The following is a 26,034-nucleotide window of genomic DNA, read 5'->3' as shown; positions in this document are numbered from 1 at the left end:
CAAAGTTAGAAGAACAGAATCGTCTAGAATGTGCTTGTATGCTGTAGCTTTAAGATATCCCTTCACTGGAACAAATGTGGCCTAGCCCGAACCTTGAAAAACAGCCCCAGACCATTATTCCTCCTCCAAACTTTACAGGTGGCACTATGAGAACGTGTTTCCACTGCTCCAGAGTCCAATGGTGGGGAGCTTTACACCACTCCAGCTGGCGCTTGGCATTGCACGGGGTGATCTTAGGCTTGTGTGTGGCTGCTTGGCCATAAACTCCCGATGAACAGTTCTTGTGCTGACGTTGCTTCCAGAGGCAGTTTGGAAATCTGTAGCGAGTGTTGTAACCGAGGACTAACAATTTTTACGCACTATGAGCTTTAGCACTTGGCGGTCCCGTTCTGTGATCTTGTATGGCCTACCACTTCGAGCCAATGGTTGCTCCTAGACGTTTCCACTTCACAATAACAGCACTTACAGTTGACTGGAGCAGCTCTAGCAGGGCAGAAATTTGACGGTTCCATGTTGAAAGTCACTGAGCTCTTCAGTAAGGCCATTTTCCTGCCAATGTTTGTCTATGGAGATTGCATGGCTGTGTGCTCGATTTTTATACACCTTTCAGCAACGGGTGTGGCTGAAATAGCCAAATCCACTCATTTGAAGGGGTGTCCACATACTTTTGTATATGTAGTGGATATACACTACGTCAATCACTACACTAATCTGATCAACTGCATCCAGCCTGATTGCAATGTAGCAAAGCAAGATGTGTCCCATATGTTATTTTTATATGTACGGAAACTTCCTTGTGTTTAGATTGTATTCACTGGTTTATCGTCTTCTCTTGCCTCATTTCAGGCACTCCAAGATCCAACGTTGTCTACCCAAAACAATCAAAACAGTGGATTGCACGGCTGATATATCAACCCACCGCTCAAAGATTCAGGGATGACCTGATGGAGAGCATCCTGCAGAGACGAATGGACAAATACTTGGAGCCCAAATCCTGTGAAAGAGGCTGTCGTTTGGCTGCCAACATAACCCCATGCAAAAACCCAGCAAGGAGGATTGTCATTACTGTCATCTCCATTAGCTATTCTTCCTTGGGTCCACACAAACACGACAAGTAACAAAACACTTAGCTCTGATAGACAATTGCAGCACACACATCAAGATTCAAGTACACTTGGGGCTATTCTGACACCCCCAACTGACATGGTCCTCCTTGCACTACTACCTAATACAAACACACTTATTGTAACATCATTTGTTAGCCTCTGGTCATTAGCTGTCTGCATCTTTAATGAAAAGAAAATCCATTCACTATAGACGACCGTTATACCTACTTTGTACCGTCTATTTTATTGTATATTTACTTTTTATTGCTGTGAATTGTGTGAATGTTGTCTATACTGTGTAGTGATCTGTATTGTGTTGTATAAAATAAATAATTGCCGGTTCATCGATTGTCATGTCATTACATAGGTCTTTACCTTTAATATTCAAATGTTACTGAAACATTGACTTGACTCCTATATTTCATTCACACAACTATCTCATACTGTAATGAATCACTTATAGTAGATATTAACTAAATGGCATTTATTACAGTGATTTGACAGAATTGGAACAAAATAAGTTGTACTGGTTCAAACAGCATTTATTAAAGCGATTTGTCTAAATTAGTTTGGCAATATCTGTCTGTGAAGCTAAATCATCTGTGAAGCTAAATCATTACATCCTCTTTCTTCTTGAATCCCATGTAGACTCATGTGGGCGAGGGATATTTGAGGCGAATGGCAGAAACAACACGTGAATGCATGACTTCTGGTCCCAGTCTATAGCCCTTCAGTGCCTACTCCAACACCAGTTAATAGGCAACCAGCCTGTATTGACTAAGAACAACTAAGTTGTTATTTGTGAGTAGCTAGAGCCTAATAATTTAATAACAGGAAACAATTTAATTTGATCAGAATGAAATTATAAAACAAAAGTTAATAGATCTTTTATATTTTGTTACTGTGTGCTGGGACAAGCAAGAGTATTGTCACTTACTCGATAGACAGCTGTCCATTTGGTCCAACAGGTATGGGCTACTTTTTCCAGTTTATTTTTGGGACAGAAGAATCCAGGTTTGATGAAAGCATAAAAGTCCTTGCGGTTTGTTAGTCTCTGGGTGCGCCGCTCTCTTCGCTGTAGATACACTACATGATCAAAAGTATGTGGACACCTGGTCTTCGAACATCTCATTCAAAAATCATGGACATTAATGTGGAGTTGGTCCCCCCATTTTGCTGTTATAACAGCCTCCACTTTTCGGGAAAGGCTTTCCACTAGATGTTGGAACATTGCTGCGGGGACTTTCTTCCATTCAGCCACGAGCATTAGTGAGGTCGGGCACTGATTATGTGCATTTAGGCCTGGCTAGCAGTCGACGTTCCAATTCATCTCAATAGTATTTGATGGGGTTGAGGTCAGGACTCTGTGCAGGCCAGTCAAATTCTTCTACACTGATCTCGACAAACCATGTCTGTATGGACCTCACTTTCTGCACTGGGGCATTGTCATGCTGAAACAGGAAAGGGCCTTCCCCAAACTGTTGCCACAAAGTTGGAAGCACAGAATCGTCTAGAATGTCATTGTATGCTGTAGCGTTAAGATTTCCCTTAACGGGAACTAAGGGGCCTAGCGCGAACCATGAAAAACGATACCAGACCATTATTCCTCCTCTTCCAAATTTATAGTCTGCACTATGCATTGGGGCAGGTAGCGTTCTGCTGGCTTCCGCCAAGCCCAGATTCGTCCTTTGGACTGCCAGATGAAGCGCGATTCATCACTCCAGAGAACGCGTTTCCACCACTCAGGCCGATGCTTGGCATTTTGCATGGTGATCTTAGGCTGCTCGGCCATGGAAACCCACTTCATCAAGATCCCAACGAACAGTTCTTGTGCTGACGTTGCTTCCAGAGGCAGTTTACAACTCGGTAGTGAGTGTTGCAACCGAGGGACAGACGATTTATACACGCTTCAGCACACCTGTTCCCGTTCTGTGAGCTTGTGTGGCCTACCACTTTGCAGCTGAGCCGTTGTTGCTTCTAGACGTTTCCATGTCACAATAACAGCACTTACAGTTGACCGGAGCAGCTCTAGCAGGGCAGAAATTTGACGAACTGACTTGGAAAAGTGGCATCCTATGACGTGCCACGTTGAAAGTCACTGAGCTCTTAGTAAGTAAGGCCATTCCACTGACAAGTTTGTCTATGGAGATTGCATTGATGTGTGCTCGATTTTATACACCTGTCAGCAACGGGTGTGGCTGATATAGCCAAATCCACTAATTTGAAAGAGTTTCCACATACTTTTGGTCATGTAGAGTATCAAGCCCCACTCAGCACAGCACAAACACTCTTTGTTGGTTGATATGCCCCGCCGTCCCCCTTAGACCAGGGTCTCGCCACCGCTTCTGCTAGCTTGTCTACTGACTCCGCTGATTCCCCCTCCCTCCTAAATTCTGTCTCTAACAAATATGGCTCTGAATAAAAATGTTCTTCTACTACCTCAAAGTCCGACATGATTCATCAAATGTTATTATTATTGGCAAATCATCATGTTATTAGGATGATTTGCCAATAAGCAAGTGAGCTAACTACTAGAAAGAACCCAAAGTAGTCCGTAAATGAGGAAGTTGATAGTCAATTTTACTGATAATCATCAGAAATTACATTCTAATTTATAAAATATTGATTACTGTGTATAGCTTTAAGTTTTTATAAATGACCGACCACCCAGATTTGGAGAAGTTAGGTCTATTTCCCAGGAGATGGATAGTAGATACCCATAGACTTCCAGCAATTGCGGTAAGCTAATGATATGCTGCCTTCAACTTCCCTAGAACTGCATGCATAGACATAAAAATGGTATTTGTGAGTTCATCTGACTCTTGGTAAGTAGGAAATTACCCCAAATATCGAAATATCCCTTGAACAAAGAATGACATACCCACAGCAATCCTCACCCAATGGCAATCATTCGTTGCTTCACAAGTCAGAACATGGTTCCTATATAGCAACAAACCCCATTTTGCACAGTCAAATGACTGAGCTACACAGATAGTAATGGAGAGATTTTGATCATTGGACAAATTGTAACGTGTGTATCTTGTGTTATTCGTAGGAGGACACGAGAACTTCCGCAAGATGATTGATGAAGCGGAACCGCTGGGCTACCCTGTGGTGGTGAAGAACGCACGTGGTCACAGAGGTTAGTCTGACCGCAATCATCCCTCCATTCACCTCTCTCTTTAATATCAAAACCAGCCCAGGCCTCTCGTTTTTTGCAAAACTGCTTCTCGAATCCTCTTCCACCATTTTGTGTGCGTGACCAACAGCACTTCGGTCCACCCATAAAAGGAATTTAACAAAGGGGTGCTAAGTGATTGTCATTCTCGCTGATTTTTCAACTTTCCTTCTCATTTAGAGTAGGATTGCCAGAGAAGTTTTTGACTAATGTCAAGTTAGGAAAGAGATTGAACCTTAGCTATTTCAGAGGCCTCCTGGCCCATCAACTTTTTATTCATAGTCATTGACACTTAATTGGTCTCCCATTGTCTGTGTCTATAACAATAGACTTTGGGTAATGACAGAGCATAGATAGTCTATCAAGAAAGGGCATTGTTAACGCTAGAACCGCCATAGGCATACGGCCACTGAAGTTTGATTTTGTATATACAAACAAATCAGCCCCACCCAAAAAGCTACAGTGCATTCGGAAAGTATTCAGACCACTTTACTTTTCCTCATTTTGTTACATTACAGCCTTATTCTAAAATTGATAAAAGTTTTTTCCCTTATCAATCTATACACAATATGCCCTAATGACAAAGTAACAATTTTTTTTTTGCTAATATATAAAAAAAAAAACATCCCCACAGCATGATGCTGCCACCATCATGCTTCACCGTAGGGATGGTACCAGGTTTCCTCTAGATGTGACGCTTTGCATTCGGGCCAAATCAATCAAATGTATTTTTTCTTTATTTAACTAGGCAAGTCATTTAAGAACAAATCCTTATTTTCAATGATGGCCTAGGGTTAACTGCCTGTTCAGGGGCAGAATGACAGATTTGTACCTTGTCAGCTCGGGGATTTGAACTTGCAACCTTCTGGTTACTAGTCCAACGCTCTAACCACTTGGCTACCCTGCCATATCAATCAAATGTATTTATAAAGCCCTTTTTACATCAGCCAATGTCACAAACAGCAAGCAATGCAGATGTAGGAGCACGGTGGCTCGGAAAAACTCCCTAGAAAGACAGGAACCTAGGAGGAACCAAGCTCTGAGGGGGTGGCCTGTCCTCTTCTGGCGGTGCCGAGTTGAGATTATAACAGTACATGGCCAAGATGTTCAACCGTTCATAGATGACCAGCAGGGTCAAATAATAATCACAGTGGTTGTAGAGGGTGCAACAGGTCAGCACCTCAGGAGTAAATGTCAGTTGGCTTTTCATAGCTGAGCATTAAGAGTTAGAGACAGCAGGTGTGGTAGAGAGAGAGTGTCGAAAACAGCACGTTCGGTGAATAGGTCAGGGTTACATAGCCGCAGGTAAAACAGTTGAAACTGGAACAGCAAGGAGTCGTCAGACCAGGTAGTCCTGAAGCATGGTCCCAGGGCTCAGGTCCTCCGAGAGGGAGAGCGAGAGAATTAGAGGGAACATACTTAAATTCCTACATGACACCGGATAAGACAGAAGAAATACTCCAAAAATAACAGACTGACCATAGCCCCCAGTCACAAACTATTGCAGCATAAATACTGGAGGCTGAGACAGGAGGGGACGGGAGACACTGACACTGACGATACCCCTGGACAGGGCCAACCAGGCAGGATATAACCCCACCCACTTTGCCAAAGCACAGCCCCCACTCCACTAGCCCCCACTTACTACCCGAGACAAGGCTAGTGTACAGCCCACAAAGATCTCCCCCACGGCACGAACCCGAGGGGGGCGCCAACCCCGGACAGGAAGATCAGGTCAGTGACTCAACCCACTCAAGTGATGCACCCCTGCTAGGGGCGGGATGGAAGAGCACCAGTAAGCAAGTGGCTCAGCTCCCGTAATAGGGTTAGAGGCAGAGAATCCTGGTGGAGAGAGGGGAACCGCAAGGGCGGTTCATTGCTCCAGTGCCTTTCCGTTCACCTTCACACCCCTGGACCAGAATACACTCAATCATAGGACCTACAAAAGAGATGAGTCGTCAATAAAGACTTAAAGGTCGAGTCTGCATCTCTCACATGGATAGGCAGACCATTCCATAAAAATGGAGCTCTATAGGAGATAGACCTGCCTCCAGCTGTTTGCTTAGAAATTCTAGGGACAATAAGGAGGCCTGTGTCTTGTGACCATAGCATACGTGTAGGTATGTACTAGAGGTCGACCGATTATGATTTTTCAATGCCGATACCGATTATTGGAGGGCCCCAAAAAAAAGCCGATGCCGATTAATCGGACGATTTAAAAAATGTGTAATAATGACAATTACAACAGTACTGAATGAACATTTATTTTAACTTAATATAGTACACCAATAAAAAAATTTTAGCCTCAAATAAATAATGTAACATGTTCAATTTGGTTTAAATAATGCAAAAACAAAGTGTTGGAGAAGAAAGTAAAAGTGCAATATGTGCCATGTAAGAAAGCTAACGTTTAAGTTCCTTGCTCAGAACATATGAAAGCTGGTGGTTCCTTTAACACGAGTCTTCAGTATTCCAAGGTAAGAAGTTTTTGGTTGTAGTTATTATAGGACTATTTCTCTCTATACCATTTGTATTTCATTAACCTTTGACTATTGATGTTCTTATAGGCACTTTAGTATTGCCAGTGTAACAGTATAGCTTCCGTCCCTCTCCTCGCCCCTACCTGGGCTCGAACCAGGAACACATCGACAACAGCCATCCTCGAAGCACCGTTACCCATGCAGAGCAAGGGGAATAACCACTCCAAGTCTCAGAGCGAGTGACGTTTGAAACGCTATTAGCGCACACCCCGCTAACTAGCTAGCCATTTCACATCGATTACACAAGCCTAATCTCGGGAGTTGATAGGCTTGAAGTCATAAACAGCGCAATGCTTGAAGCACAACGAAGAGCTGCTGGCAAAACGCACAAAAGTGCTGTTTAAATGAATGCTTACGAGCCTGCTGGTTCCTACCATCGCTCAGTCAGACTGCTCTATCAAATCATAGACTTAATTATAACATAATAACACACAGAAATACGAGCCTTAGGTCATTAATATGGTAGAATCCGGAAACTATCATCTCGAAAACAAGGCGTTTATTGTTTTAGTGAAATACGGAACCGTTCCATATTTTATCTAATGGGTGGCATCCATAAGTCTAAATATTCCTGTTACATTGCACAACCTTCAATGTTATGTCATAATTACGTAAAATTCTGGCAAATTAGGCGGCCCAAACTGTTGCATATACCCTGCGTGCAATGAACGCAAGAGAAGTGACAATTTCACCTGGTTAATATTGCCTGCTAACTTGGTTTTCTTTTAGCTAAATATGCAGGTTTAAAAATGTGTATTTATTTTAAAGAAAGGCATTGATGTTTATGGTTAGGTACACATTGGAGCAAGGATAGTCCTTTTTCGCGAATACGCACCGCATCGATTATATGCAACGCAGGACACGCTAGATAAACTAGTAATATTATCAACCATCTGTAGTTAACTAGTGATTATGATTGATTGATTGTTTTTTTATAAGACAAGTTTAATGCTAGCTAGCAACTTACCTTGACTTACTGCATTCGCGTAACAGGCAGGCTCCTCGTGGAGTGAAATGAGAGGCAGGTGGTTAGAGCTTTGGACTAGTTAACTGGAAGGTTGCAAGATTGAATCCCCGAGCTGACAGAGTAAAAATATGTCGTTCTGCCCCTGAACAAGGCAGGTAACCCACTGTTCCTAGGCCGTCATTGAAAATAATAATGTGTTCTTAACTGACTTGCCTAGTTAAATAAAGGTGTTGCAAAAAAAAATCGGCCAAATCGGTGTCCAAAAATACAGATTTCCGATTGTTAGGAAAACTTTAAATCGCCCAAATTAATCGGCCATTCCGATTAATCGGTCGACCTCTAGTATGTACGGCCAGATCAAATCAGATAGACAGGTAGGAGCAAGCCCATGTAATGCTTTGTAGGTTATCAGTAAAACCTTGAAATCGGCCCTAGCCTTTACAGGAAGTCAGTGTAGAGTGGCTAGCACTGGAGTAATATGATCACATTTTTGGGTTCTAGTCAAGATTCTAGCAGCCGTGTTTAGCACTAACTGAAGTTTATTTACTGCTTTATCCAGGTAGCCGGAAGGTAGAGCATTGCAATAGTCTAATCTAGAAGTGAGAAAGCATGGATTAGCTTTTCTGCATCATGGAAAAAAGCTGTCGTTGAAATAGTCTTGATACATTTGAAGTCGGAAGTTTACATACACCTGAGCCAAATACATTTAAACTCAGTTTTTCACAGTTCCTGACATTTAATCCTAGTATAAATTCCCTGTTTTAGGTCAGTTAGGATCACCACTTTATTTTAAGAATGTGAAATGTCAGAATAATAGTAGGGAGAATGATTTATTTCAGCTTTTATTTCTTTCATTACATTCCCTGGGGGTCAAAGGTTTACATACACTCAATTAGTGTTTGGCAGCATTGCCTTTAAATTGTTTAACTTGGGCCAAACGTTTCGGGTAGCCTTCCACAAGCTTCCCACAATAAATTGGGTGAATTATTGCCCATTCCTCCTGACAGAGCTGGTGTAACGGAGTCAGGTTTATAGGCCTCTTGCTCGCTCATGCTTTTTCAGTTCTGCCCACATATTTTCTATAAGATTGAGGTCTGGATTGAGGTTTGTGATGGCCACTCCAATACCTTGACTTTGTTGTCCTTAAGCCATTGTGCCACAAGTTTGGAAGTATGGTTGGGGTCATTGTCCATTTGGAAGATCCATTTGCGACCAAGCTTTAACTTCCTGACTGATGTCTAGAGATGTCGCTTTAATATATCCACATAATTTTCCTCTCTCATGATGCCATCTATTTTGTGAAGTGCACCAGTCCCTCCTGCAGCAAAGCACCCCCACAACATTATGCTGCCATCCCTGTGCTTCACGGTTGGGATGGTGTTCTCCGGGATGGTGTTCTCTTGCAAGCCTCCCCCTTTTTCCTCCAAACATAATGATGGTCATTATGGCCAAACAGTTCAATTTTTGTTTCATCAGACCAGAGGACATTTCTCCGAAAAGTACGATCTTTGTCCCCACGTGCAAAGCGTAGTCTGGCTTTTTTATGGTGGTTTTGGAGCAGTGGCTTCTTCCTTGCTGAGCGGCCTTTCAGGTTATGTCGATATAGGACTCGTTTTACTGTGGATATAGATGCTTTTGTATCTTTTTCCTCCAGCATCTTCACAAGGTCCTTTGCTGTTGTTCTGGGATTGATTTGCACTTTTCGCACCAAAGTACGTTCATCTCTAGGAGACAGAACGCGTCTCCTTCCTGAGCGTTATCACTTCTGTGTGATCCCATGGTGTTTATACTTGCGTGCTATTGTTTGTACAGATGAACATGGTACCTTCAGGCTTTTGGAACCAGACTTGTGGAGGTCTACAATTTTTTTCTGAAGTCTTGGCTGATTTCTTTTGATTTTCCCATGATGTCAAGCAAAGAGGCACTGAGTTTGAAGGTAGGCCTTGAAATACATCCACAGGTACACCTCCAATTGACTCAAATGATGTAAATTAGCCTATCAGAAGCTTCTAAAGTCATGACATCATTTTCTGGAATTTTCCAAGTTGTTTAAAGGCACAGTCAACTTAGTGTATGTCAACTTCTGACCCACTAGAATTGTGATACAGTGAATTATAAGTGAAATAATCTGTTTGTAAACAATTGTTGGAAACATTTTTTTGTGACATGCACAAAGTAGATGTCCTAACCGACTTGCCGACACTAGTTTGTTAACAAGAAATATGTAGAGTGGTTGAAAAACACGTTTTAATGACTCCAACCTAGATGTATGTAAAACTTCCGACTTCAACTGTATGTTTGTCAAAAGAGAGATCAGGTTCCAGAGTAACGCAGAGGTCCTTCACAGTTTTATTTGAGACGACTGTACCACCTTCAAGATTAGATCAGATCCAACAGAAGATCTCTTTGTTTTTTGGGACCTAGAACTAGCATCTCTGTTTTGTCCGAGTTTAACCTCTTATGGCTGCATCCCTTGTTCTCAATTTCCGCCTAAAGACATACCCTAATCTAACTGCCTGTAGCTCAGCCCCAGAGGTAAGGATATGCATATTCTTGATATCATTTGAATGGAAACATTCTGAAGTTTATGGAAATGTTAATTGAATGTAGGAGAATATAACACAGTAGATCTGGTGGAAGAAAAGAGAAAGAAAGAGCATACGTTTTCTGTTTTTTATTGTTGTAGCATCATCTTTCACATGTACTAGAATAGAATCTCTAGCAAACTTCAGACGAGCCTGGACATGTACTGGCTTAAGCAGGGGGACACGTCTGGCACTGCAGGATTTGTGTCCCTGGCGGCGTAGTGTGTTACTGATGGTAGGCTTTGTTACTTTGGTCCCAGCTCTCTGCAGGTCATTCACTAGGTCCCACCGTGTGGTTCTGGGATTTTTGCTCACCGTTCTTGTGATCATTTTGACCCCACGGGGTGAGATCTTGCGTGGAGCCCCAGATCGAGGGAGATTATCAGTGGTCTTGTATGTCTTCCATTTCCTAATAATTGCTCCCACAGTTGATTTCTTCAAACCAAGCTGCTTACCTATTGCAGATTCAGTCTTCCCAGCCTGGTGCAGGTCTACAATTTTGTTTCTGGTGTCCTTTGACAGCTCTTTGGTCTTGGCCATAGTGGAGTTTGGAGTGTGACTGTTTGAGGTTGTGGACAGGTGTCTTTTATACTGATAACAAGTTCAAACAGGTGCCATTAATACAGGTAAGTGGAAGACAGAGGAGCCTCTTAAAGAAGAAGTTACAGGTCTGTGAGAGCCAGTACCAGTACCTCCCATCAAGACAGCGCATCGTCAGACCTATCCCAGGATGACCAGAGGATGGTGACGTGTGAGCCCAATAGAGCAATCGGTCGCGGACAGCAGACGGAACGTACAGACGACCAGCTGGACACTCAGGGGGAGAGGGCTCTGCACGTGACGCCCGCTCAATGTCCGCGTCCAGCTCCCACACTACAGGCGCCACCAGACAGGAAGCTGGGAGTATGGGAGTGGGATCCATGGATCGCTCCTCTGTGTCATACAGCCGAGACAATGCGTCTGCCTTAACGTTCTGGGAGCCTGGTCTGTAAGAAAGAGTAAACACAAAACGAGTGAAAAACATGGCCCACCTTGCCTGGCGAGGATTCAGTCTCTTCGCCTGCCGGATGTACTCCAGATTGCGGTGGTCAGTCCAGATGAGAAAGGGGTGTTTAGCCCCCTCAAGCCAATGCCTCCACACCTTCAAGGCTTCTACGACAGCTAACAGCTTTCGGTTCCCCACATCATAGTTTCGCTCCGCCGGGCTGAGCTTCTTTCTTAAAGAAAGCACAGGGGCGAAGCTTCAGTGGCGTACCCGAACGCTGAGAGAGCACTGCTCCTATCCCAGCTTCGGATGCGTCCACCTCCACTATGAATGGCAAAGAGGGATCCGGATGAGCCAACACAGGCACCGAGGTAAACAGAGTCTTCAGGTGCCCAAAATCCCTGTTCGCCTCAGTCGACCACTGCAAGCGCACCGGGCCCCCCTTTAGCGGTGAGGTAATGGGAGCAGCCACCTGACCAAAACCCCGGATAAACCTCCGGTAGTAATTGGCAAACCCCAAAAAACGCTGCACCTCCTTTACCGTGTTTGGAGTCGGCCAATTACACACGGCTGTAATGCGGTCGCTCTCCATCTCCACTCCTGAAGTGGAAATCCGATGCCCTAGGAAGGAGATGGATTGTTGGAAGAACAAGCATTTCTCAGCCTTGACATATAGATCATGCTCCAACAGGTGACCAAGCACCCTGCGCACCAGGGACACATGCTCGGCGCGTGTAGCGGAGTATATCAGAATATCATCGATATACACCACTACACCCTGCCCGTGCAGGTCCCTGAAGATCTCATCTACAAATGATTGGAAAACTGATGGAGCATTCATCAACCCATATGGCATGACAAGGTACTCATAATGACCTGAGGTGGTGCTAAATGCCGTCTTCCACCCAATTTTGTGAAAAAACGTGCCCCGTGCATTAACTCAATAACCGTATTGATTAGAGGTAGCGGGTAACTATATTTCACAGTGATTTTATTAAGACCTCGATAATCAATACACGGGCGTAAACCGCCATCCTTTTTTTCACAAAAAAGAAACTCGAAGAGACGGGTGAAATGGATGGCTGAATGAACCCCTGATGCAGGGATTCAGAGACATATGTCTCCATAGCCTCCGTCTCCGCTTGCGACAGGGGATACACGTGACTCTTGGGATATGCAGCGTCTACCAGGAGATCTATCGCACAATCCCCCCGTCGATGGGGTGGTAATTGAGTCGCCTTCTTTTTTACAGAAGGCGAGAGCCAAATCGGCATATTCGGGGGGAATGCGCACGGTGGAGACCTGGTCTGGACTTTCCACCGTAGTAGCACCAACGGAAACCCCTAAACACCTACCTGAGCACTCTCGCGACCACCCCGTGAGAGCCCTCTGTGGCCAAGAAGCAGTGGTGTTATGGCAAGCTAACCAGGGTAGGCCTAGCACCACAGAATATACGCAGGAGAATCAATAAGGAAAAAACTAATCTTCTCCTTGTGACCCTCCTGCGTTATCATACATAAAGGTGCGGTTACCTCCCTGATAAACCCTGACCCTAATGGTCGACTATCTAAGGCATGAATAGGGAAAGGCATATCCACAGGAACAATAGGGATCCCTAAACTATGAGCTAAACTTTTATTAATGAAATTCCAAGCCGCACCTGAATCTACTAGCGCCTTATACTGGGAATGCAGGGAAAAATCAGGAAAAGAGACCGAGACAAACATTAGTGCAACAGAGGGCTCTGGATGAGAATGGTTCCTACTCACCTGGGGTGATGCCAGAATGCCCTGCCTGCCTTCTCTATTCCCAGAGGAACCAACCCGGCACCGACCAGCAGTGTGCCCTCTGCGACCATGAATGGTGCTCGAGCGGGAACCCCCTCCGGTCTCCCTGCGCACCATCCCTCCCAATTCCATAGGTTCGGGAGAGAGGGTGCGGGAGGATGGAACAACCAGACCCCGATCTAGACGTCCATGAGTAGCCAGCTGGACATGTCCACCAGCTGGTCGAAGGTGAGGGTGGTGTCTCTACAGGCCAGCTCCCGACGGACGTCCTCGCGTAGACTACAACGGTAATGGTCAATCAGGGCCCTGTCGCTCCATCCAGCGCCGGCAGCCAAGGTCCTAAACTCCAAAGCAAACTCCTGTGCACTCCTCGTCTCCTGCCTCAGATGATAGAGGAGCTCACCCGCTGCTTTGCCTTCGGGTGGATGGTCAAATACTATCCGGAATTGGCGGGTGAACTCCTCAAAATAGTCCAACGCCGCATCCTCCCTTCTACACACAGCACTGGCCCACTCCAGGGCTTTCCCGGTGAGGCATGAGACGAGGGCGTAACTCTTCTCACGTTCAGATGGTACTGGGGAGACCGTGGCCAGATACAAGTTCAGCTTAAGGAGGAAACCCTGGCAGCCGGCAGTATCTCCGTTGTATCCCGTGGGTAGGGATAAATGGATCTTCGGTTCCGGACAGGAAAAAGCGTTCAAGGGAGATTCCGGTTGTGGTGGTGGAGAAACTCCCTGTCTCTCCCAGCGATCCATATTCTGGACAATGCGATCCATGACAGAGCTTAAACAGTCAATCTCCTCCGCTTGTTCCCGAACGCGTTCCTCCACCTCCATGAGCGTAGTGTCCTCTCCTGCTGACTTCATATATAAGGGTCAGAGATTCTGTCAGAGATATGTGTATAGGTGGCAGGGAAGTCAGGCGAAGGAGAGTCAAACAGAGTGTAAAATGGAGTCTTTTAATATATGTCCAAGTAACATGCTCCATAACACTAAATAGTAAAATGAATATAAACAAATATGGGTTCGAAGACCCGTCGCGCACCTATACAAAAAACACTACACTGACAATAAACAATCTCTGACAAAGACATGAGGGGAAACAGAGGGTTAAATACACAACAGGTAATGAATGGGATTGAAAACAGGTGTGTGGGAAGACAAGACAAAACCAATGGAAAATTAAAAATGGATCAATGATGGCTAGAAGACCGGTGGCGTCGAACGCCGAGCACCGCCCGAACAAGGAGAGGCAACGACTTCGGCAGAAGTCGTGACAGTAACTGGCCTTTATTAATTACTAATCGAATCTACAGAGCTGATCAAATGGATTACACTGTAATGTTTTTATTGTGAGGGAAACGAGAATAGGCTATAGGCCTAAGTGTTTTTCCAGGACTTTGTAGAATTTTGCAAAACATATCCTTGACGCTATCTAAACAAATAACTATTTAAAAAATATATATACAGTTGAAGTCGGAAGTTTACATACACTTAGGTTGGAGTCATTAAAACTAGTTTTTCGTCTTGTTAACAAACTATAATTTTGGCAAGTCGGATAGGATATCTACTTTGTGCATGACAAGTAATTTTTCCAACAATTGTTTACAGACAGATTATTTCACTTATAGTTGACTGTGCATTTAAGCAGCTTGGAAAATTCCAGAAAATTATGTCATAGCTTTAGAAGCTTCTGATAAGCTAATTGACATCATTTGAGTTAATTGGAGGTCTCCCTGAGGTCTACCTGACTTGACTTCCACAAGTCTGGTTCATCCTTGGGAGCAATTTCCAAACTCCTGAAGGTACCACGTTCATCCGTACAAACACCACAGGATCACGCAGCCGTCATACCGCTCAGGAAGGGGACTCGTTCTGTCTCCTAGAGATGAACGTACTTTGGATGCGAAAAGTGAGGACAAAGTCCACTCTAATTAAAATGGGCCCTGGCATTTTTGTAAGCCAATGCGAGAGACATTCTGCTCTCTCCCCACCATGGCTTCTCTGTCAGTGTCCCGAGTGTTGAGGTGAGAGGTGTCAACATTCACACTATCACTGTCATCTTCAGAAGAGTACTGAATGTTATGCTGTAGAGTATAACATAGAGGACTATAGTCAGGTGAAGGAATTATGAATTTTCCATGACAGAAAAACCATGTCTGTTTTCACATGTTGAGCTTAAATTTAGAGTTCACGTGTGAGAATGTTACTTTAATTACAGTCCTTCTCAAATAGTGGGGCGCGTCCCCCTGGGGGGGCTCAGAGCGATGCCGGTTAGCCAATGTGCGGGAACATGCTTTTTTTGCACCGAACAAGAGCACACAGCACAGAGCAGGAGATATGAAGTGCAGATAACAAACCCTTGAGAGACACCATGGAAAAATATTTAACAGGGATGAAAAGAAAGGCGGAGAGAGACGAAGATAATGAGACAAACGTAAGTCTCCCGAAAGCTGAGACAAGGAAATATGACGAAGCGTATGTAGCTCTTGGCTTCACTGTGACTACGGTGGGAGACGAGGAAAGACCGGTATGTTTACTGTGTCTATAAATGTTGGCAGCGGACAGCATGAAGCCAAATAAATTAAGGCATCACTTAAAGACATTACACCCCAATCACGCTGATAAGCCGCTTGAGTTTTTTCAGCGAAAACGTGCCGAATATTGTCAACAATCGTCCCTCTTTGTGAATGCTACTTCAGTAAACCAGCACTGTTAGGATCATATAAGGTGGCGTACCAAATTGCTCAGTGCAACAACCCCCACTCCATAGCAGAGGAGCTGATACTGCCTGCAGCATTAGACATGGTTTCTGTCATGCTGGATGATGCAAGTGCTGCAAAAATAAAAACTATCCCTCTGTCCAATGACACTGTCGCCAGACGTATAAATGACATTGCTAACGATCTTAAAGAACAGCAGGTAGATAAACTCAAAGACAAACGTTTTGCCTTACAGTTCGATGAAGCAACTGACAGCAACAAAGACTGTTTGTTTATCGCTTATGTACGTTTTGACATGACAAACTCCCTGTGTGAGGATCTACTTTTTTGTAAATATGTCAGAGACAGAGCCACAGCTGAAGAGCTATTCAAAATGCTGGACTGCTTCCTGACTGAGAATGGGCTAAAGTGGGAGAACTGCATTGGTGTTTGCAAACAAAATATTGCACAGATTGTTTTTTTATGCAGAGCAAATCAATTATAAATGGATACAACAAAATCAGTGATAAAAAATAAATGATAACGCAATTAAATAAAACGCCTCCCTCTTTCCTGTAATTTTCCTTGTCTTTGGTTAAAGTGGGAAGTTTTGGCACATTCATTCCAGCAACATAGCACCTTACATCCCACTGCTGCTTTGCCTCTGATGGAAGTTCAGATGTAGCTGAAAGTGGTAAAAAATAATCATGTGAAAAGAAAAAATAACATTCACGAGGGAAAAACAACGTGAAAAATATACATGTGAATTTTTTTATTGTTCACGTGATTTTCCTCATTCTGCTTTTCTCATTCACTGTCCAGGCCACGAACCATCAAATAGCCAAACGTTTATTTTTCTTTTTAAAGTGTCTTCTTCATGTAATGAAAAATTATATATAAATGAAATCATTCTCTCTTGCTCCCCTTCACTCTGTCTCACCCACAGGAAAGGCGGTGTTCCTGGCCAGGGACAAGCACCACCTGGCCGACCTGAGCCACCTGATTCGCCACGACGCTCCCTATCTCTTCCAGGAGTACGTGAAGGAGTCTCACGGCCGCGACGTCCGGGTGGTGCTGGTGGGCGGCCGCGTCATTGGCTCCATGCTGCGCTGCTCCACCGATGGACGCATGCAAAGCAACTGCTCCCTGGGTGAGTGATGCTGGAAAGAGGAGAGGAGGATATTTGGTCACTCTTGGAGGACAATAGGATTGAATTATTTTTTTTAAATGTACACGATTTGGCTTGTAGCCTTTGTCAGGGTTTTACAGACAGAAAATGAAAGTAAATCCCCCACTGGTGGGTCCTCTGCAAAGTTTGTCTCCAGTGGTTAGGTCTATCAAATAAAATCAAAGTTTATTTGTCATGTGCACCGAATACAACAGGTGTAAACCTTACAGTGAAATGCTTACTTACAGGCTCTAACCAATGTTGTGAAAAAAAAGGGTGTGTGTGTGTGTGTGTTTGTGTGTGTGTGTGTGTGTGTGTGTGTGTGTGTGTGTGTGTGTGTGTGTGTGTGTGTGTGTGTGTGTGTGTGTGTGTGTGTGTGTGTGTGTGTGTGTGTGTGTGTGTGTGTGTGTGTGTGTGTGTGTGTGTGTGTGTGTGTAGGTAAGTAGAAATAAAACAACAGTAAAAAGACATTTGAAAAAAGAGTAGCAAGACAGACACCTGTTAGTCAGGCTTATTGAGGTAGTATGTACATGTAGGTATCGTTAAAGTGACTATGCATATATGATTGAACCGAGGAGTAGCAAAAGCGTAAAAAGAGGGGTTGGCGGGCGGTGGGATACAATGCAGATAGCCCGGCTAGTCAATGTGCGGGAGCAATTTAGGTAGTATGTACATGAATGTATAGTTAAAGTGACTATGCATATAAGATAAACAGAGAGTAGCAGCAGCGTAAAAGAGGGGTTGGAGGGGGGGGTACACAATGCAAATAGTCCGGGTAACCATTTGGTTACCTGTTCAGGAGTCTTATGGCTTGGGGGAAAAAACTGTTGAGAAGCCTTTTTGTCCTAAACTTGGCACTCCAGTACCGCTTTCCATGCGGTAGTAGAGAGAACAGTCTATGACTGGGGTGGCTGGGGTCTTTGACAATATCCAGGGCCTTCCTCTGACACCGCCTGGTGTAGAGGTCCTGGATGGCAGGCAGCTTTGCCCCAGTGATGTACTGGGCCGTACTCACTACCCTCTGAAGTGCCTTGCAGTGCGGCTCGGTGCTCCTTTTCCTGTAGTCCACAATCATCTCCTTAGTCTTGGTTACGTTGAGGGATAGGTTGTTATTCTGGCACCACCCGGCCAGGTCTCTGATAGGCGCTGAACGCTGAGCTGTCGTCAATGAACAGCATTCTCACATAGGTATTCCTTTTGTCCAGGTGGGAAAGGGCAGTGTGGAGTGCAATAGAGATTGCATCATCTGTGGATCTGTTTGGGCGGTATGCAAATTGGAGTGGGTCAAGGGTTTCTGGGATAATGGTGTTGATGTAGGCCATTACCAGCATTTCAAAGCACTTCATGGCTACGGACGTGAGTGCTACGGGTCTGTAGTAATTTAGGCAGGTTGCCTTTGTGTTCTTGGGCACAGGGACTATGGTGGTCTGCTTGAAGCACGTTGGTATTACAGACTCAATCAGGGACATGTTGAAAATGTCAGTGAAGACACCTGCCAGTTGGTCAGCACATGCCCGGAGCACACGTCCTGGTAATCCGTCTGGCCACGCAGCTTTGTGTATGTTGACCTGTTTAAAGGTCTTACTCACGTCGGCTACGGAGAGCGTGATCACACAGTCGTCTGGAACAGCTGATGCTCTCATGCATGCCTCAGTGTTGCTTGCCTCGAAGCGAGCATAGAGGTGATTTTGCTCGTCTGGTAGGCTCGTGTCACTGGGCAGCTCGCGGCTTTGCTTCCCTTTGTAGTCTGTATTAGTTTGCAAGCCCTGCCACATCCAACGAGCGTCGGAGCCGGTGTAGTATGATTCAATCTGTATGTAGCCCTGTATTGACGCTTTACCTGTTTTATGGTTCTTCCCAAGGCATAGTGGGATTTCTTGTAAGCTTCCGGGTTAGAGTCCCGCACCTTGAAAGCGGCAGCTCTACCCTTTAGCTTCTTCTGGTTGGGTTATGTACGTACAGTCACCGTGGGCATGACGTCCTCAATGCACTTATTGATAAAGCCAGTGACTGATGTGGTGTATTCCTCAATGTCATTGGAAGAATCCTGGAACATGTTCCAGTCTGTGATAACAAAGCAGTCCTGTAGTTTAGCATCTGCTTCATCTGACCATTTTTTATAGACCGAGTCACTGGTGCTTCCTGCTTTAATTTTAGCTTGTAAGCAGGAATCAGGAGGATAGAGTTGTGGTCGGATTTACCAAATGGAGGGCGAGGGAGAGCTTTGTACACGTCTCTGTGTGTGGAGTACAGGTGACATTTAACATGTTGATAGAGATTTGGTAGAACTGATTTAAGTTTCCATGCATTAAAGTCTCTGGCTATTTGGAGCGCCGCCTCTGGGTGAGTGGTTTCCTGTTTGCTTATTTCCTTATACAGCTGACTAAGTGCGGTCTTAGTGCCAGCATCTGTCTGTGGTGGTAAATAAACAGCCACGAAAAGTATAGCTGAGAACTATCTAGGCAAGTAGTGTGGCCTGCAGTCACAATATACTCAACTATAGACTGGTTATTGCCAGAGAACCAAGGTCAGGGCCAAATCAGTTTTTTTACATACTGATGTTTACTTTCAGTGAATGAGATCATTTCTTAAGAAACATATGGAACTGACCCTGAACATGCTATGTCATGTATGTTAGGAAACCACACCAGAGCACAGGGGACAGTGAGAGGAGCATTGCACTTGAATTTGGCCAAAGAAGGACAATATAGTTGTCTTGAATGTGACTTTGCTTTTGATGACAGACATGATTATGCTTGTCATAACGTCTTCAGTTTTAGGTTAGCAAACACACTCATGTCTTGTGACATTTTGGGGTCATCAGCCTTCAATTGTTCCACAGTTACATGACAAGTGTCACATTGTGTTTTATAACAAATGTTGTTTGTCTTACGCAAGCATAGATTCTCAGTTGCTCTGGCTTACTTACATTAATAGGATGGACAAACAAATAAATCATATATTTCTATCTATTGTTCTAAAATAAATACAAATAATTCCACATTTCACAATACATTAAGAAATAGTTGCCCTGGGAGTTGGTCACTGTTTTCTCTGTCCGGTCATTCCTTGCCATAGAGGCCGCAGAGAATGTGAATGTAAGGCACACAGTGAACAGTCCACAGATCGCAGTTACAGGCGTGTCTGTGGTACTGACATACCGGTCTTTCCATTCTGCCCTCCTCTCCCGCAGGTGGCGTGGGGATGATGTGCCCGCTGAGTGAGCAGGGCAAGCAGTTGGCGGTGCAGGTGTCCAACATCCTTGGCATGGACGTGTGCGGCATTGACCTGCTGCAGCTCAACGACGGCTCGTTCGTGGTGTGCGAGGCCAACGCCAATGTGGGCTTCATTGCCTTCGATCAGGCGTGCGGCATGGACGTGGCGGGCATCGTGGCTGACTACGCCCTCTCACTGCTGCCTAGCCGCCTGACACGCAAGATGTCGCTGCTCTCGGTGGTGTCCAGTGCCAGCGAGACTAGCAGCGAGCCTGAGGTGTGCCCGGCGCCCAGCAACGTACTGCCCGAGGCCGTGTGCAACATGAGCGTGGGGTCCACTTCTAGTGAGAGCGACCCCGAGCTGGCCGATACCACCCCGCAGCCCACGAGCCGCCAAGTTGGCCCCAGCCCGGTCCTGCCCAACCTCCCTGACCCGGCCTACAACTTCAACACCCTCCTCGCCAATGAGATCAAACTATTGACTGAGTGAGCTGAATACAGCCACGGCACACATGCACACACAGACACACTTACAAACACACACCTGAACACATGGCGATGGACATTCCTGTTACAGAGCACACACACAAACTCCTATACACGTTATACAGGCAGGATGTTACATGCAAAAGCATGAGCTGAACAAACAAAAATGAAATGAAAAATGCCATGACCACAGAAACTGACATTACGAACCCGCCTTCTCTTACTAACTCCCCCCATAAACACATAGAGATCTGAGGCTGCTCCCCTGACTCTACTGCTCTTCTCCCCCACTGCGAACAACCCAGTTTTACAACCGCAGGTGGTGGCAGAAGTGGGATCCAGAAGGTTAGATGAATTACTGAATCTTTTTGTTTTCAATTGCATTGTGAGTGTGAGTTGAGTAAGAGCATTTTTTGGGAGAATCCTAAAGAGCATTGCATACATCAACACATAGTCAACCAAGTTTTATTTGTTTGCACCAAAGAAAACAAGTGATGGACAACAATACAGATAAAAACACATTTAAAACAACTGTTTGCAGGTGTGGTTGGAAGCCCAAGGGCTTTATATGAAAATCACGCCAGTCTGTCACCCAATTAAACTGAACACACACTACAAAACTGTATTTTGGAGAATGAGAATGATGCGTGGTCGTCGTTATAGATCAACCACTGAGGAAGTAGCCAGGCTTGATTTACTGGTGGTGAAATGAAGTGTTTTTCAAGTGATTTTCTCCATAACTGGGTGAGGGGTACATACAGAGGACTAGTTAGACTGCCCACCAGCTCCATGTAGCAGAGGACAGACCTGGTTCACCGTCACAGGGACTATTAAGTGCAGATTGGGGTCATTTCCATTTTCTACCTCAGTTAAATCTGGAAATGGGATGATTGAAATTGACAAATAAAAAAATCACTGTCACATTTCATTCGTATTAAATTCACGAATTGTCTGTAATCAAAATGGGACTTACCACCCAATGCTGACAAGGAGCCCCTAAACACGGGATCATTAGAATAACAAAACTGACCTAGCACCATTGTCAAGAGACACCTTGTATAGTAACAACACTACACGATACCCTCTCAAGAGATTCCATCTAGAAATGCATAAGCATAGGTCAAGGACAATTGACCCTGAAACTCTAAAATCGAGCGCTACTGTCACTTGGTTTTCAAGTTAATGTTTTTAGCGGCTTGTTTTTATTAGGATTTTACAAGAACAATAGTCAAACAGCGACTTTTTCTCTTCATCTGAAATAAAGCACTTTAAGATAAACCGATGAATTGCGTGGTGGAACTACATACTCGGGAGCAGGTTGACGTTTATTGTCATGAGGGTTGTCCTGGAGGCAGATCTGAGTGATTTCCCCTTAAATAGGCTAGCTGCAAAGTCAAATTTGTCGATAATGTAAAAATTCATGAAAAGTCAAATGTGCTTTTTGGTCTCAATTTAGGATTAGAGATGTTATGATTTTGTGGCTGTGCTAGCTAGTGCTAGTGTGCTAGTGACCATTCTGCAGAGCTGCCTCCAGAACAATATTCATGACGAAAAACGCTAACCTGATACTTTGGAGGCAAGTTCAATCCGTCTAGAAACAGTGCGGAAGCTGTCACTACACCTACAAGAAAAATATACCTCAATACAGAAAACTTCTCACTGCCATAGAATAAACTACTTTGAGTCATACATATCAGCCAGCATCCTTGACTTTACAAGATGTCCCTCCCTTGATACATAGGGCGTAGATATACTGTAGTCAAGTACATTTTTTGTAAATAATAATTTTAGAAGTGTTCATGCTTACTAGTCTCTGGCTGATATGAAAACCATAAAGGGCTGAAATAACTGCTAACTTTCTCAACTTAAACATTTTGGTAAACTTGTGTAGAAAAGATTGGTTTGTACAGAACTGCAATGTCAGAAATAAATGTTTTACAAAAAACACGAGTGCTAACGTTTCTGTGGATTTGGCTAAATGTGTTTAATCAGCCCAATGTTTTGGCCGGTGATGAATTACTGTTTATTCAACTCAAGTGAGATAATCTTCATAAACCTGTTGTACAAATAAAATGCAAAACAATACTTACTTTTTTTTACAGTGTGTTTGATAGAATGTTACTTTTTTTATTCCTCAAAAGGAAAACTTCTCCAGGGATATCTGTTGGTTACTTGCGGTAAATCTACCACTCACCCTTCAAAAAATACCTATCCTCTAGGTATTAACTTTGGGGCATCCATCATCAACCAAAAAGCATTCGCTGTAATCATCCAAAGCACAAGCCACTCTACTTTGTGCCACTTAGTGACTAGCTACAGCATAGTGTTGAGGCATATATATAAAAGGCTTCAATGTCAAACCGTTGACTCTAACATAACTCAGGGAAGCAGCCTTGATCTCATCCCCACTCCTAAGGCATGTGACATATCCATCCTAGCTACAGATCTGCCTAAAATGTGTATTGATGACAAACAAAAAAGGATTTGTAACTATTAAAAGATGCGTTGTACCATTAAGGTTAACACTCACTTTTTTTCCTTACTTGTTTTATAATGTTCAGTGTTTTTTCCACTAATTCATTTCTGGTATTTTTAAGGATGTGGTTTGTGTGCACTTATCTTGTCTCAAATAAAGTGAGGCCGCTGTGAAGCATGGTTTTTGTGGGGAGCGATTTACTAACCAGCTGGAATCTAATGGGTCTCCATGAGGAAGATATCACGAGTATGCCAAATGTGAACACGGCAAATCATTTTTGGGAAAGTTTTAGGGACAATGCAGTCAAGTATTTCAGCAAGCTCCACTGGGAGGTAACACCATTTACAGTACTGTGATTTGTCCAACATTATGAAATATCTATTTGAGTAAACTGAATCCCCTGTACTTGAAATAGGGCCAGGGGGTCTGATCATCAATAAGTCTAAGTCACCCTGCTTCCACAGTTTCTGGGTGACTGGTCTACAATTGTTGTTGTCCCTTTTATTTTCCCAAACGTTACGTTTGATGTGTTGTCCTGTATATCAAGCCTGTGTCATTCCACATGTATACTTTTTTTTTTAAAGAATGTAAAGAGAAGACATCCTAGAGTCTAGACCAGGGGGCAAAGTACGGCCTGCCGGGCACTTCAATCCGTCCCTCGAGACCCCTTTTTTCTCCCCAATTTCATGGTATCCAATTGGTAGTTACATCGCTGCAACTCCCGTACAGACTCGGGAGTGGCGAAGGTCGAGAGCCGTGCGCTCTCCGAAACACGACCCAGCCAAGCTGCACTGCTTCTTGACACAATGCCCGCTTAACCCGGAAGCCAGCTGCACCAATGTATCAGAGGAAACGCCGTACACCTGCCAACCTCGTCAGCGTGCATGCGCCCGGCCCACCATAGGAGTCGCTAGAGCACGATGGGACAAGGAATCTCGGCCTGCCAAACCCTCTCCTAACCCGGATGACGCTGGGCCAATTGTGTTCCGCCTCATGGGTCTCCCAGTCACGGCATGCTGTGACACAGCCTGGGATCGAACCCGGGTCTGTAGTGACGTCTCATGCACAGCAATGCAGTGCCTTAGACCGCTGCAACACTCTTGGGAAGCCACCGCAAATTGATTTTAACAGACAATTGGTCCCACAAGAAATGCGGCCCTCCATTGAAATTCAAAATCCCGATGTGGCCCTTGAGCCAAAAAGTTTGCGCACCCCTGGTCTAGACCTTAATTACCAGCCATAGGAAAGAATGAAGGGATTACCATTTTCTCCAACATATGCATTGTTGAAATAATAATATTAGTCCTAATTACTACATTCATATAATCTACAAAGCATATCTAGGATAATTTACTCTATGGTTTAGTATGTGTGTCCAAAATAACTTTAAATGCCTTATCCCATTTACTTTGTGGAAATTGATAGGGAAACACTGAATGATTCAAATTTGCCACGAAAAACGCCCCCCTCCTACACACTCTTTTTATTCACAAATATGCACAGAATTGGAAACATCTTTGAAAAGTGTGGTTGGCGTTGTAAGGCATGAAAAATGTTTTTAGCTTTGATTTCATCTATCCGGTCTTTTCTGATCAGTGTCCACCATAGGAAGGAGACAAAGAACCAATTGACGAGAACAGGTTACACTGCCTATTCTATATATGACATGGCTAAGCTAGTAATTGGTAAGTAATGACATGGTCCTGGTTTGATGATGTTGCACTCCAGCCTGTTCTGTACTGATGTTAAACGTGCTAGTCGGAAAAAGGAAACTTGTAAACTTCCGACTTGCTAACTGGTTGCAGTTATACATATGCCGTGTTAAACCAGTTAGCAAATCAGACATTTCCGAGTTTCCTAGTTCACTTGTGGTGAGTGAAGGGTCTGTGACCATACACAACAACAACATAATTCAAAGTCACTATTTATTTCTGAATTGCTGCTAATGTATATTTGGCTCAATTAAGGAATCCAATGTGTTTCTGAGTTTATCAGTCTCTCAACATCTGAATGCCAAAAACAAGCATGGATGTTAAAATCAACACTAATAATACTAGTAGTGAAATTATTAACATTGATTCTTTGTGTTTTGATATAAAGACATGACTTGTACATGTGTAGGACTTGAAAGAGTCCTTCATTTCATCCATCAATGTGTTCAGAAATGAACCTGATGTTTGCAATATTGATTGATATATTAAATTGATCAATAAAAACCTGCTTCTGTTATACCACATTTGTTCATGATCTAATTAAACTTTGTGGGTTATTAAAATACTAATTAAATATCTTCCATAACACAAGAAATGTCCCCTTCAAACCATCTGTGTGTGATGAAATATTAAAAACTTAAATGAAAGAATCTAAATGGATATGGAATGCTAATGTCATGCCCCTAGTCTGCAGGCTACAGTCATGCAATAATTTTGTTTGAAGAAACAGGGTCAATCGGTGACCACGTTTACATGCACACTAATATCCCGTTATTATTCGGGATACTCAAGTATTCTGTTTTTGAGTTGAGGCATATAAACATCATATCCCGTTTACAATAACCCGAAAAAGCATGTATCCCGGTTATACGAAACCAGGATAAGATGTCTGGGATATGCTGATCTTAGATGGGATACTGTGACTTGTAAACATCTTATCCCGTTTACTGTTATTTTTCGTAGTGACCGCAGAGGTAAATACAGTTTCAGGTTGGAAATTTGATGGATATTCGCCTGTAGTCTTCCTTACGTCCACCAACAGCAGTTAGGGACCGTCAACATAGTGACAAATCACATTTTTCAAATTTCAATAGCTATTTAACCATTACTCCTAAAACTTTCAAAATG

At 43.8% G+C, this 26,034-nt stretch overlaps 1 protein-coding gene across 2 annotated transcripts in view; it reads left to right on the top strand.

Annotated features, from left to right (window-relative positions):
- LOC112221609 (beta-citrylglutamate synthase B) overlaps positions 1-25,425 on the top strand; it is a 39,460-nt gene extending 14,035 nt beyond the window's left edge. For both annotated transcript variants that reach the window (XM_024383781.2, XM_024383782.2), the window contains exons 3-5: positions 4,162-4,248; positions 16,796-16,999; positions 20,211-25,425. In XM_024383781.2, coding sequence (XP_024239549.1) covers positions 4,162-4,248; positions 16,796-16,999; positions 20,211-20,722 — 803 coding nt within the window. In that variant the 3' untranslated portion in view covers positions 20,723-25,425. The remainder of the gene's footprint in view (positions 1-4,161; positions 4,249-16,795; positions 17,000-20,210) is intronic.
- Positions 25,426-26,034: the final 609 nt, after the last annotated feature.

This window comes from Oncorhynchus tshawytscha, linkage group LG22 (assembly GCF_018296145.1).
Source record: "Oncorhynchus tshawytscha isolate Ot180627B linkage group LG22, Otsh_v2.0, whole genome shotgun sequence".
Lineage (NCBI taxonomy): Eukaryota > Metazoa > Chordata > Actinopteri > Salmoniformes > Salmonidae > Oncorhynchus > Oncorhynchus tshawytscha.
This window is presented reverse-complemented; position numbering and strand designations above follow the sequence as displayed.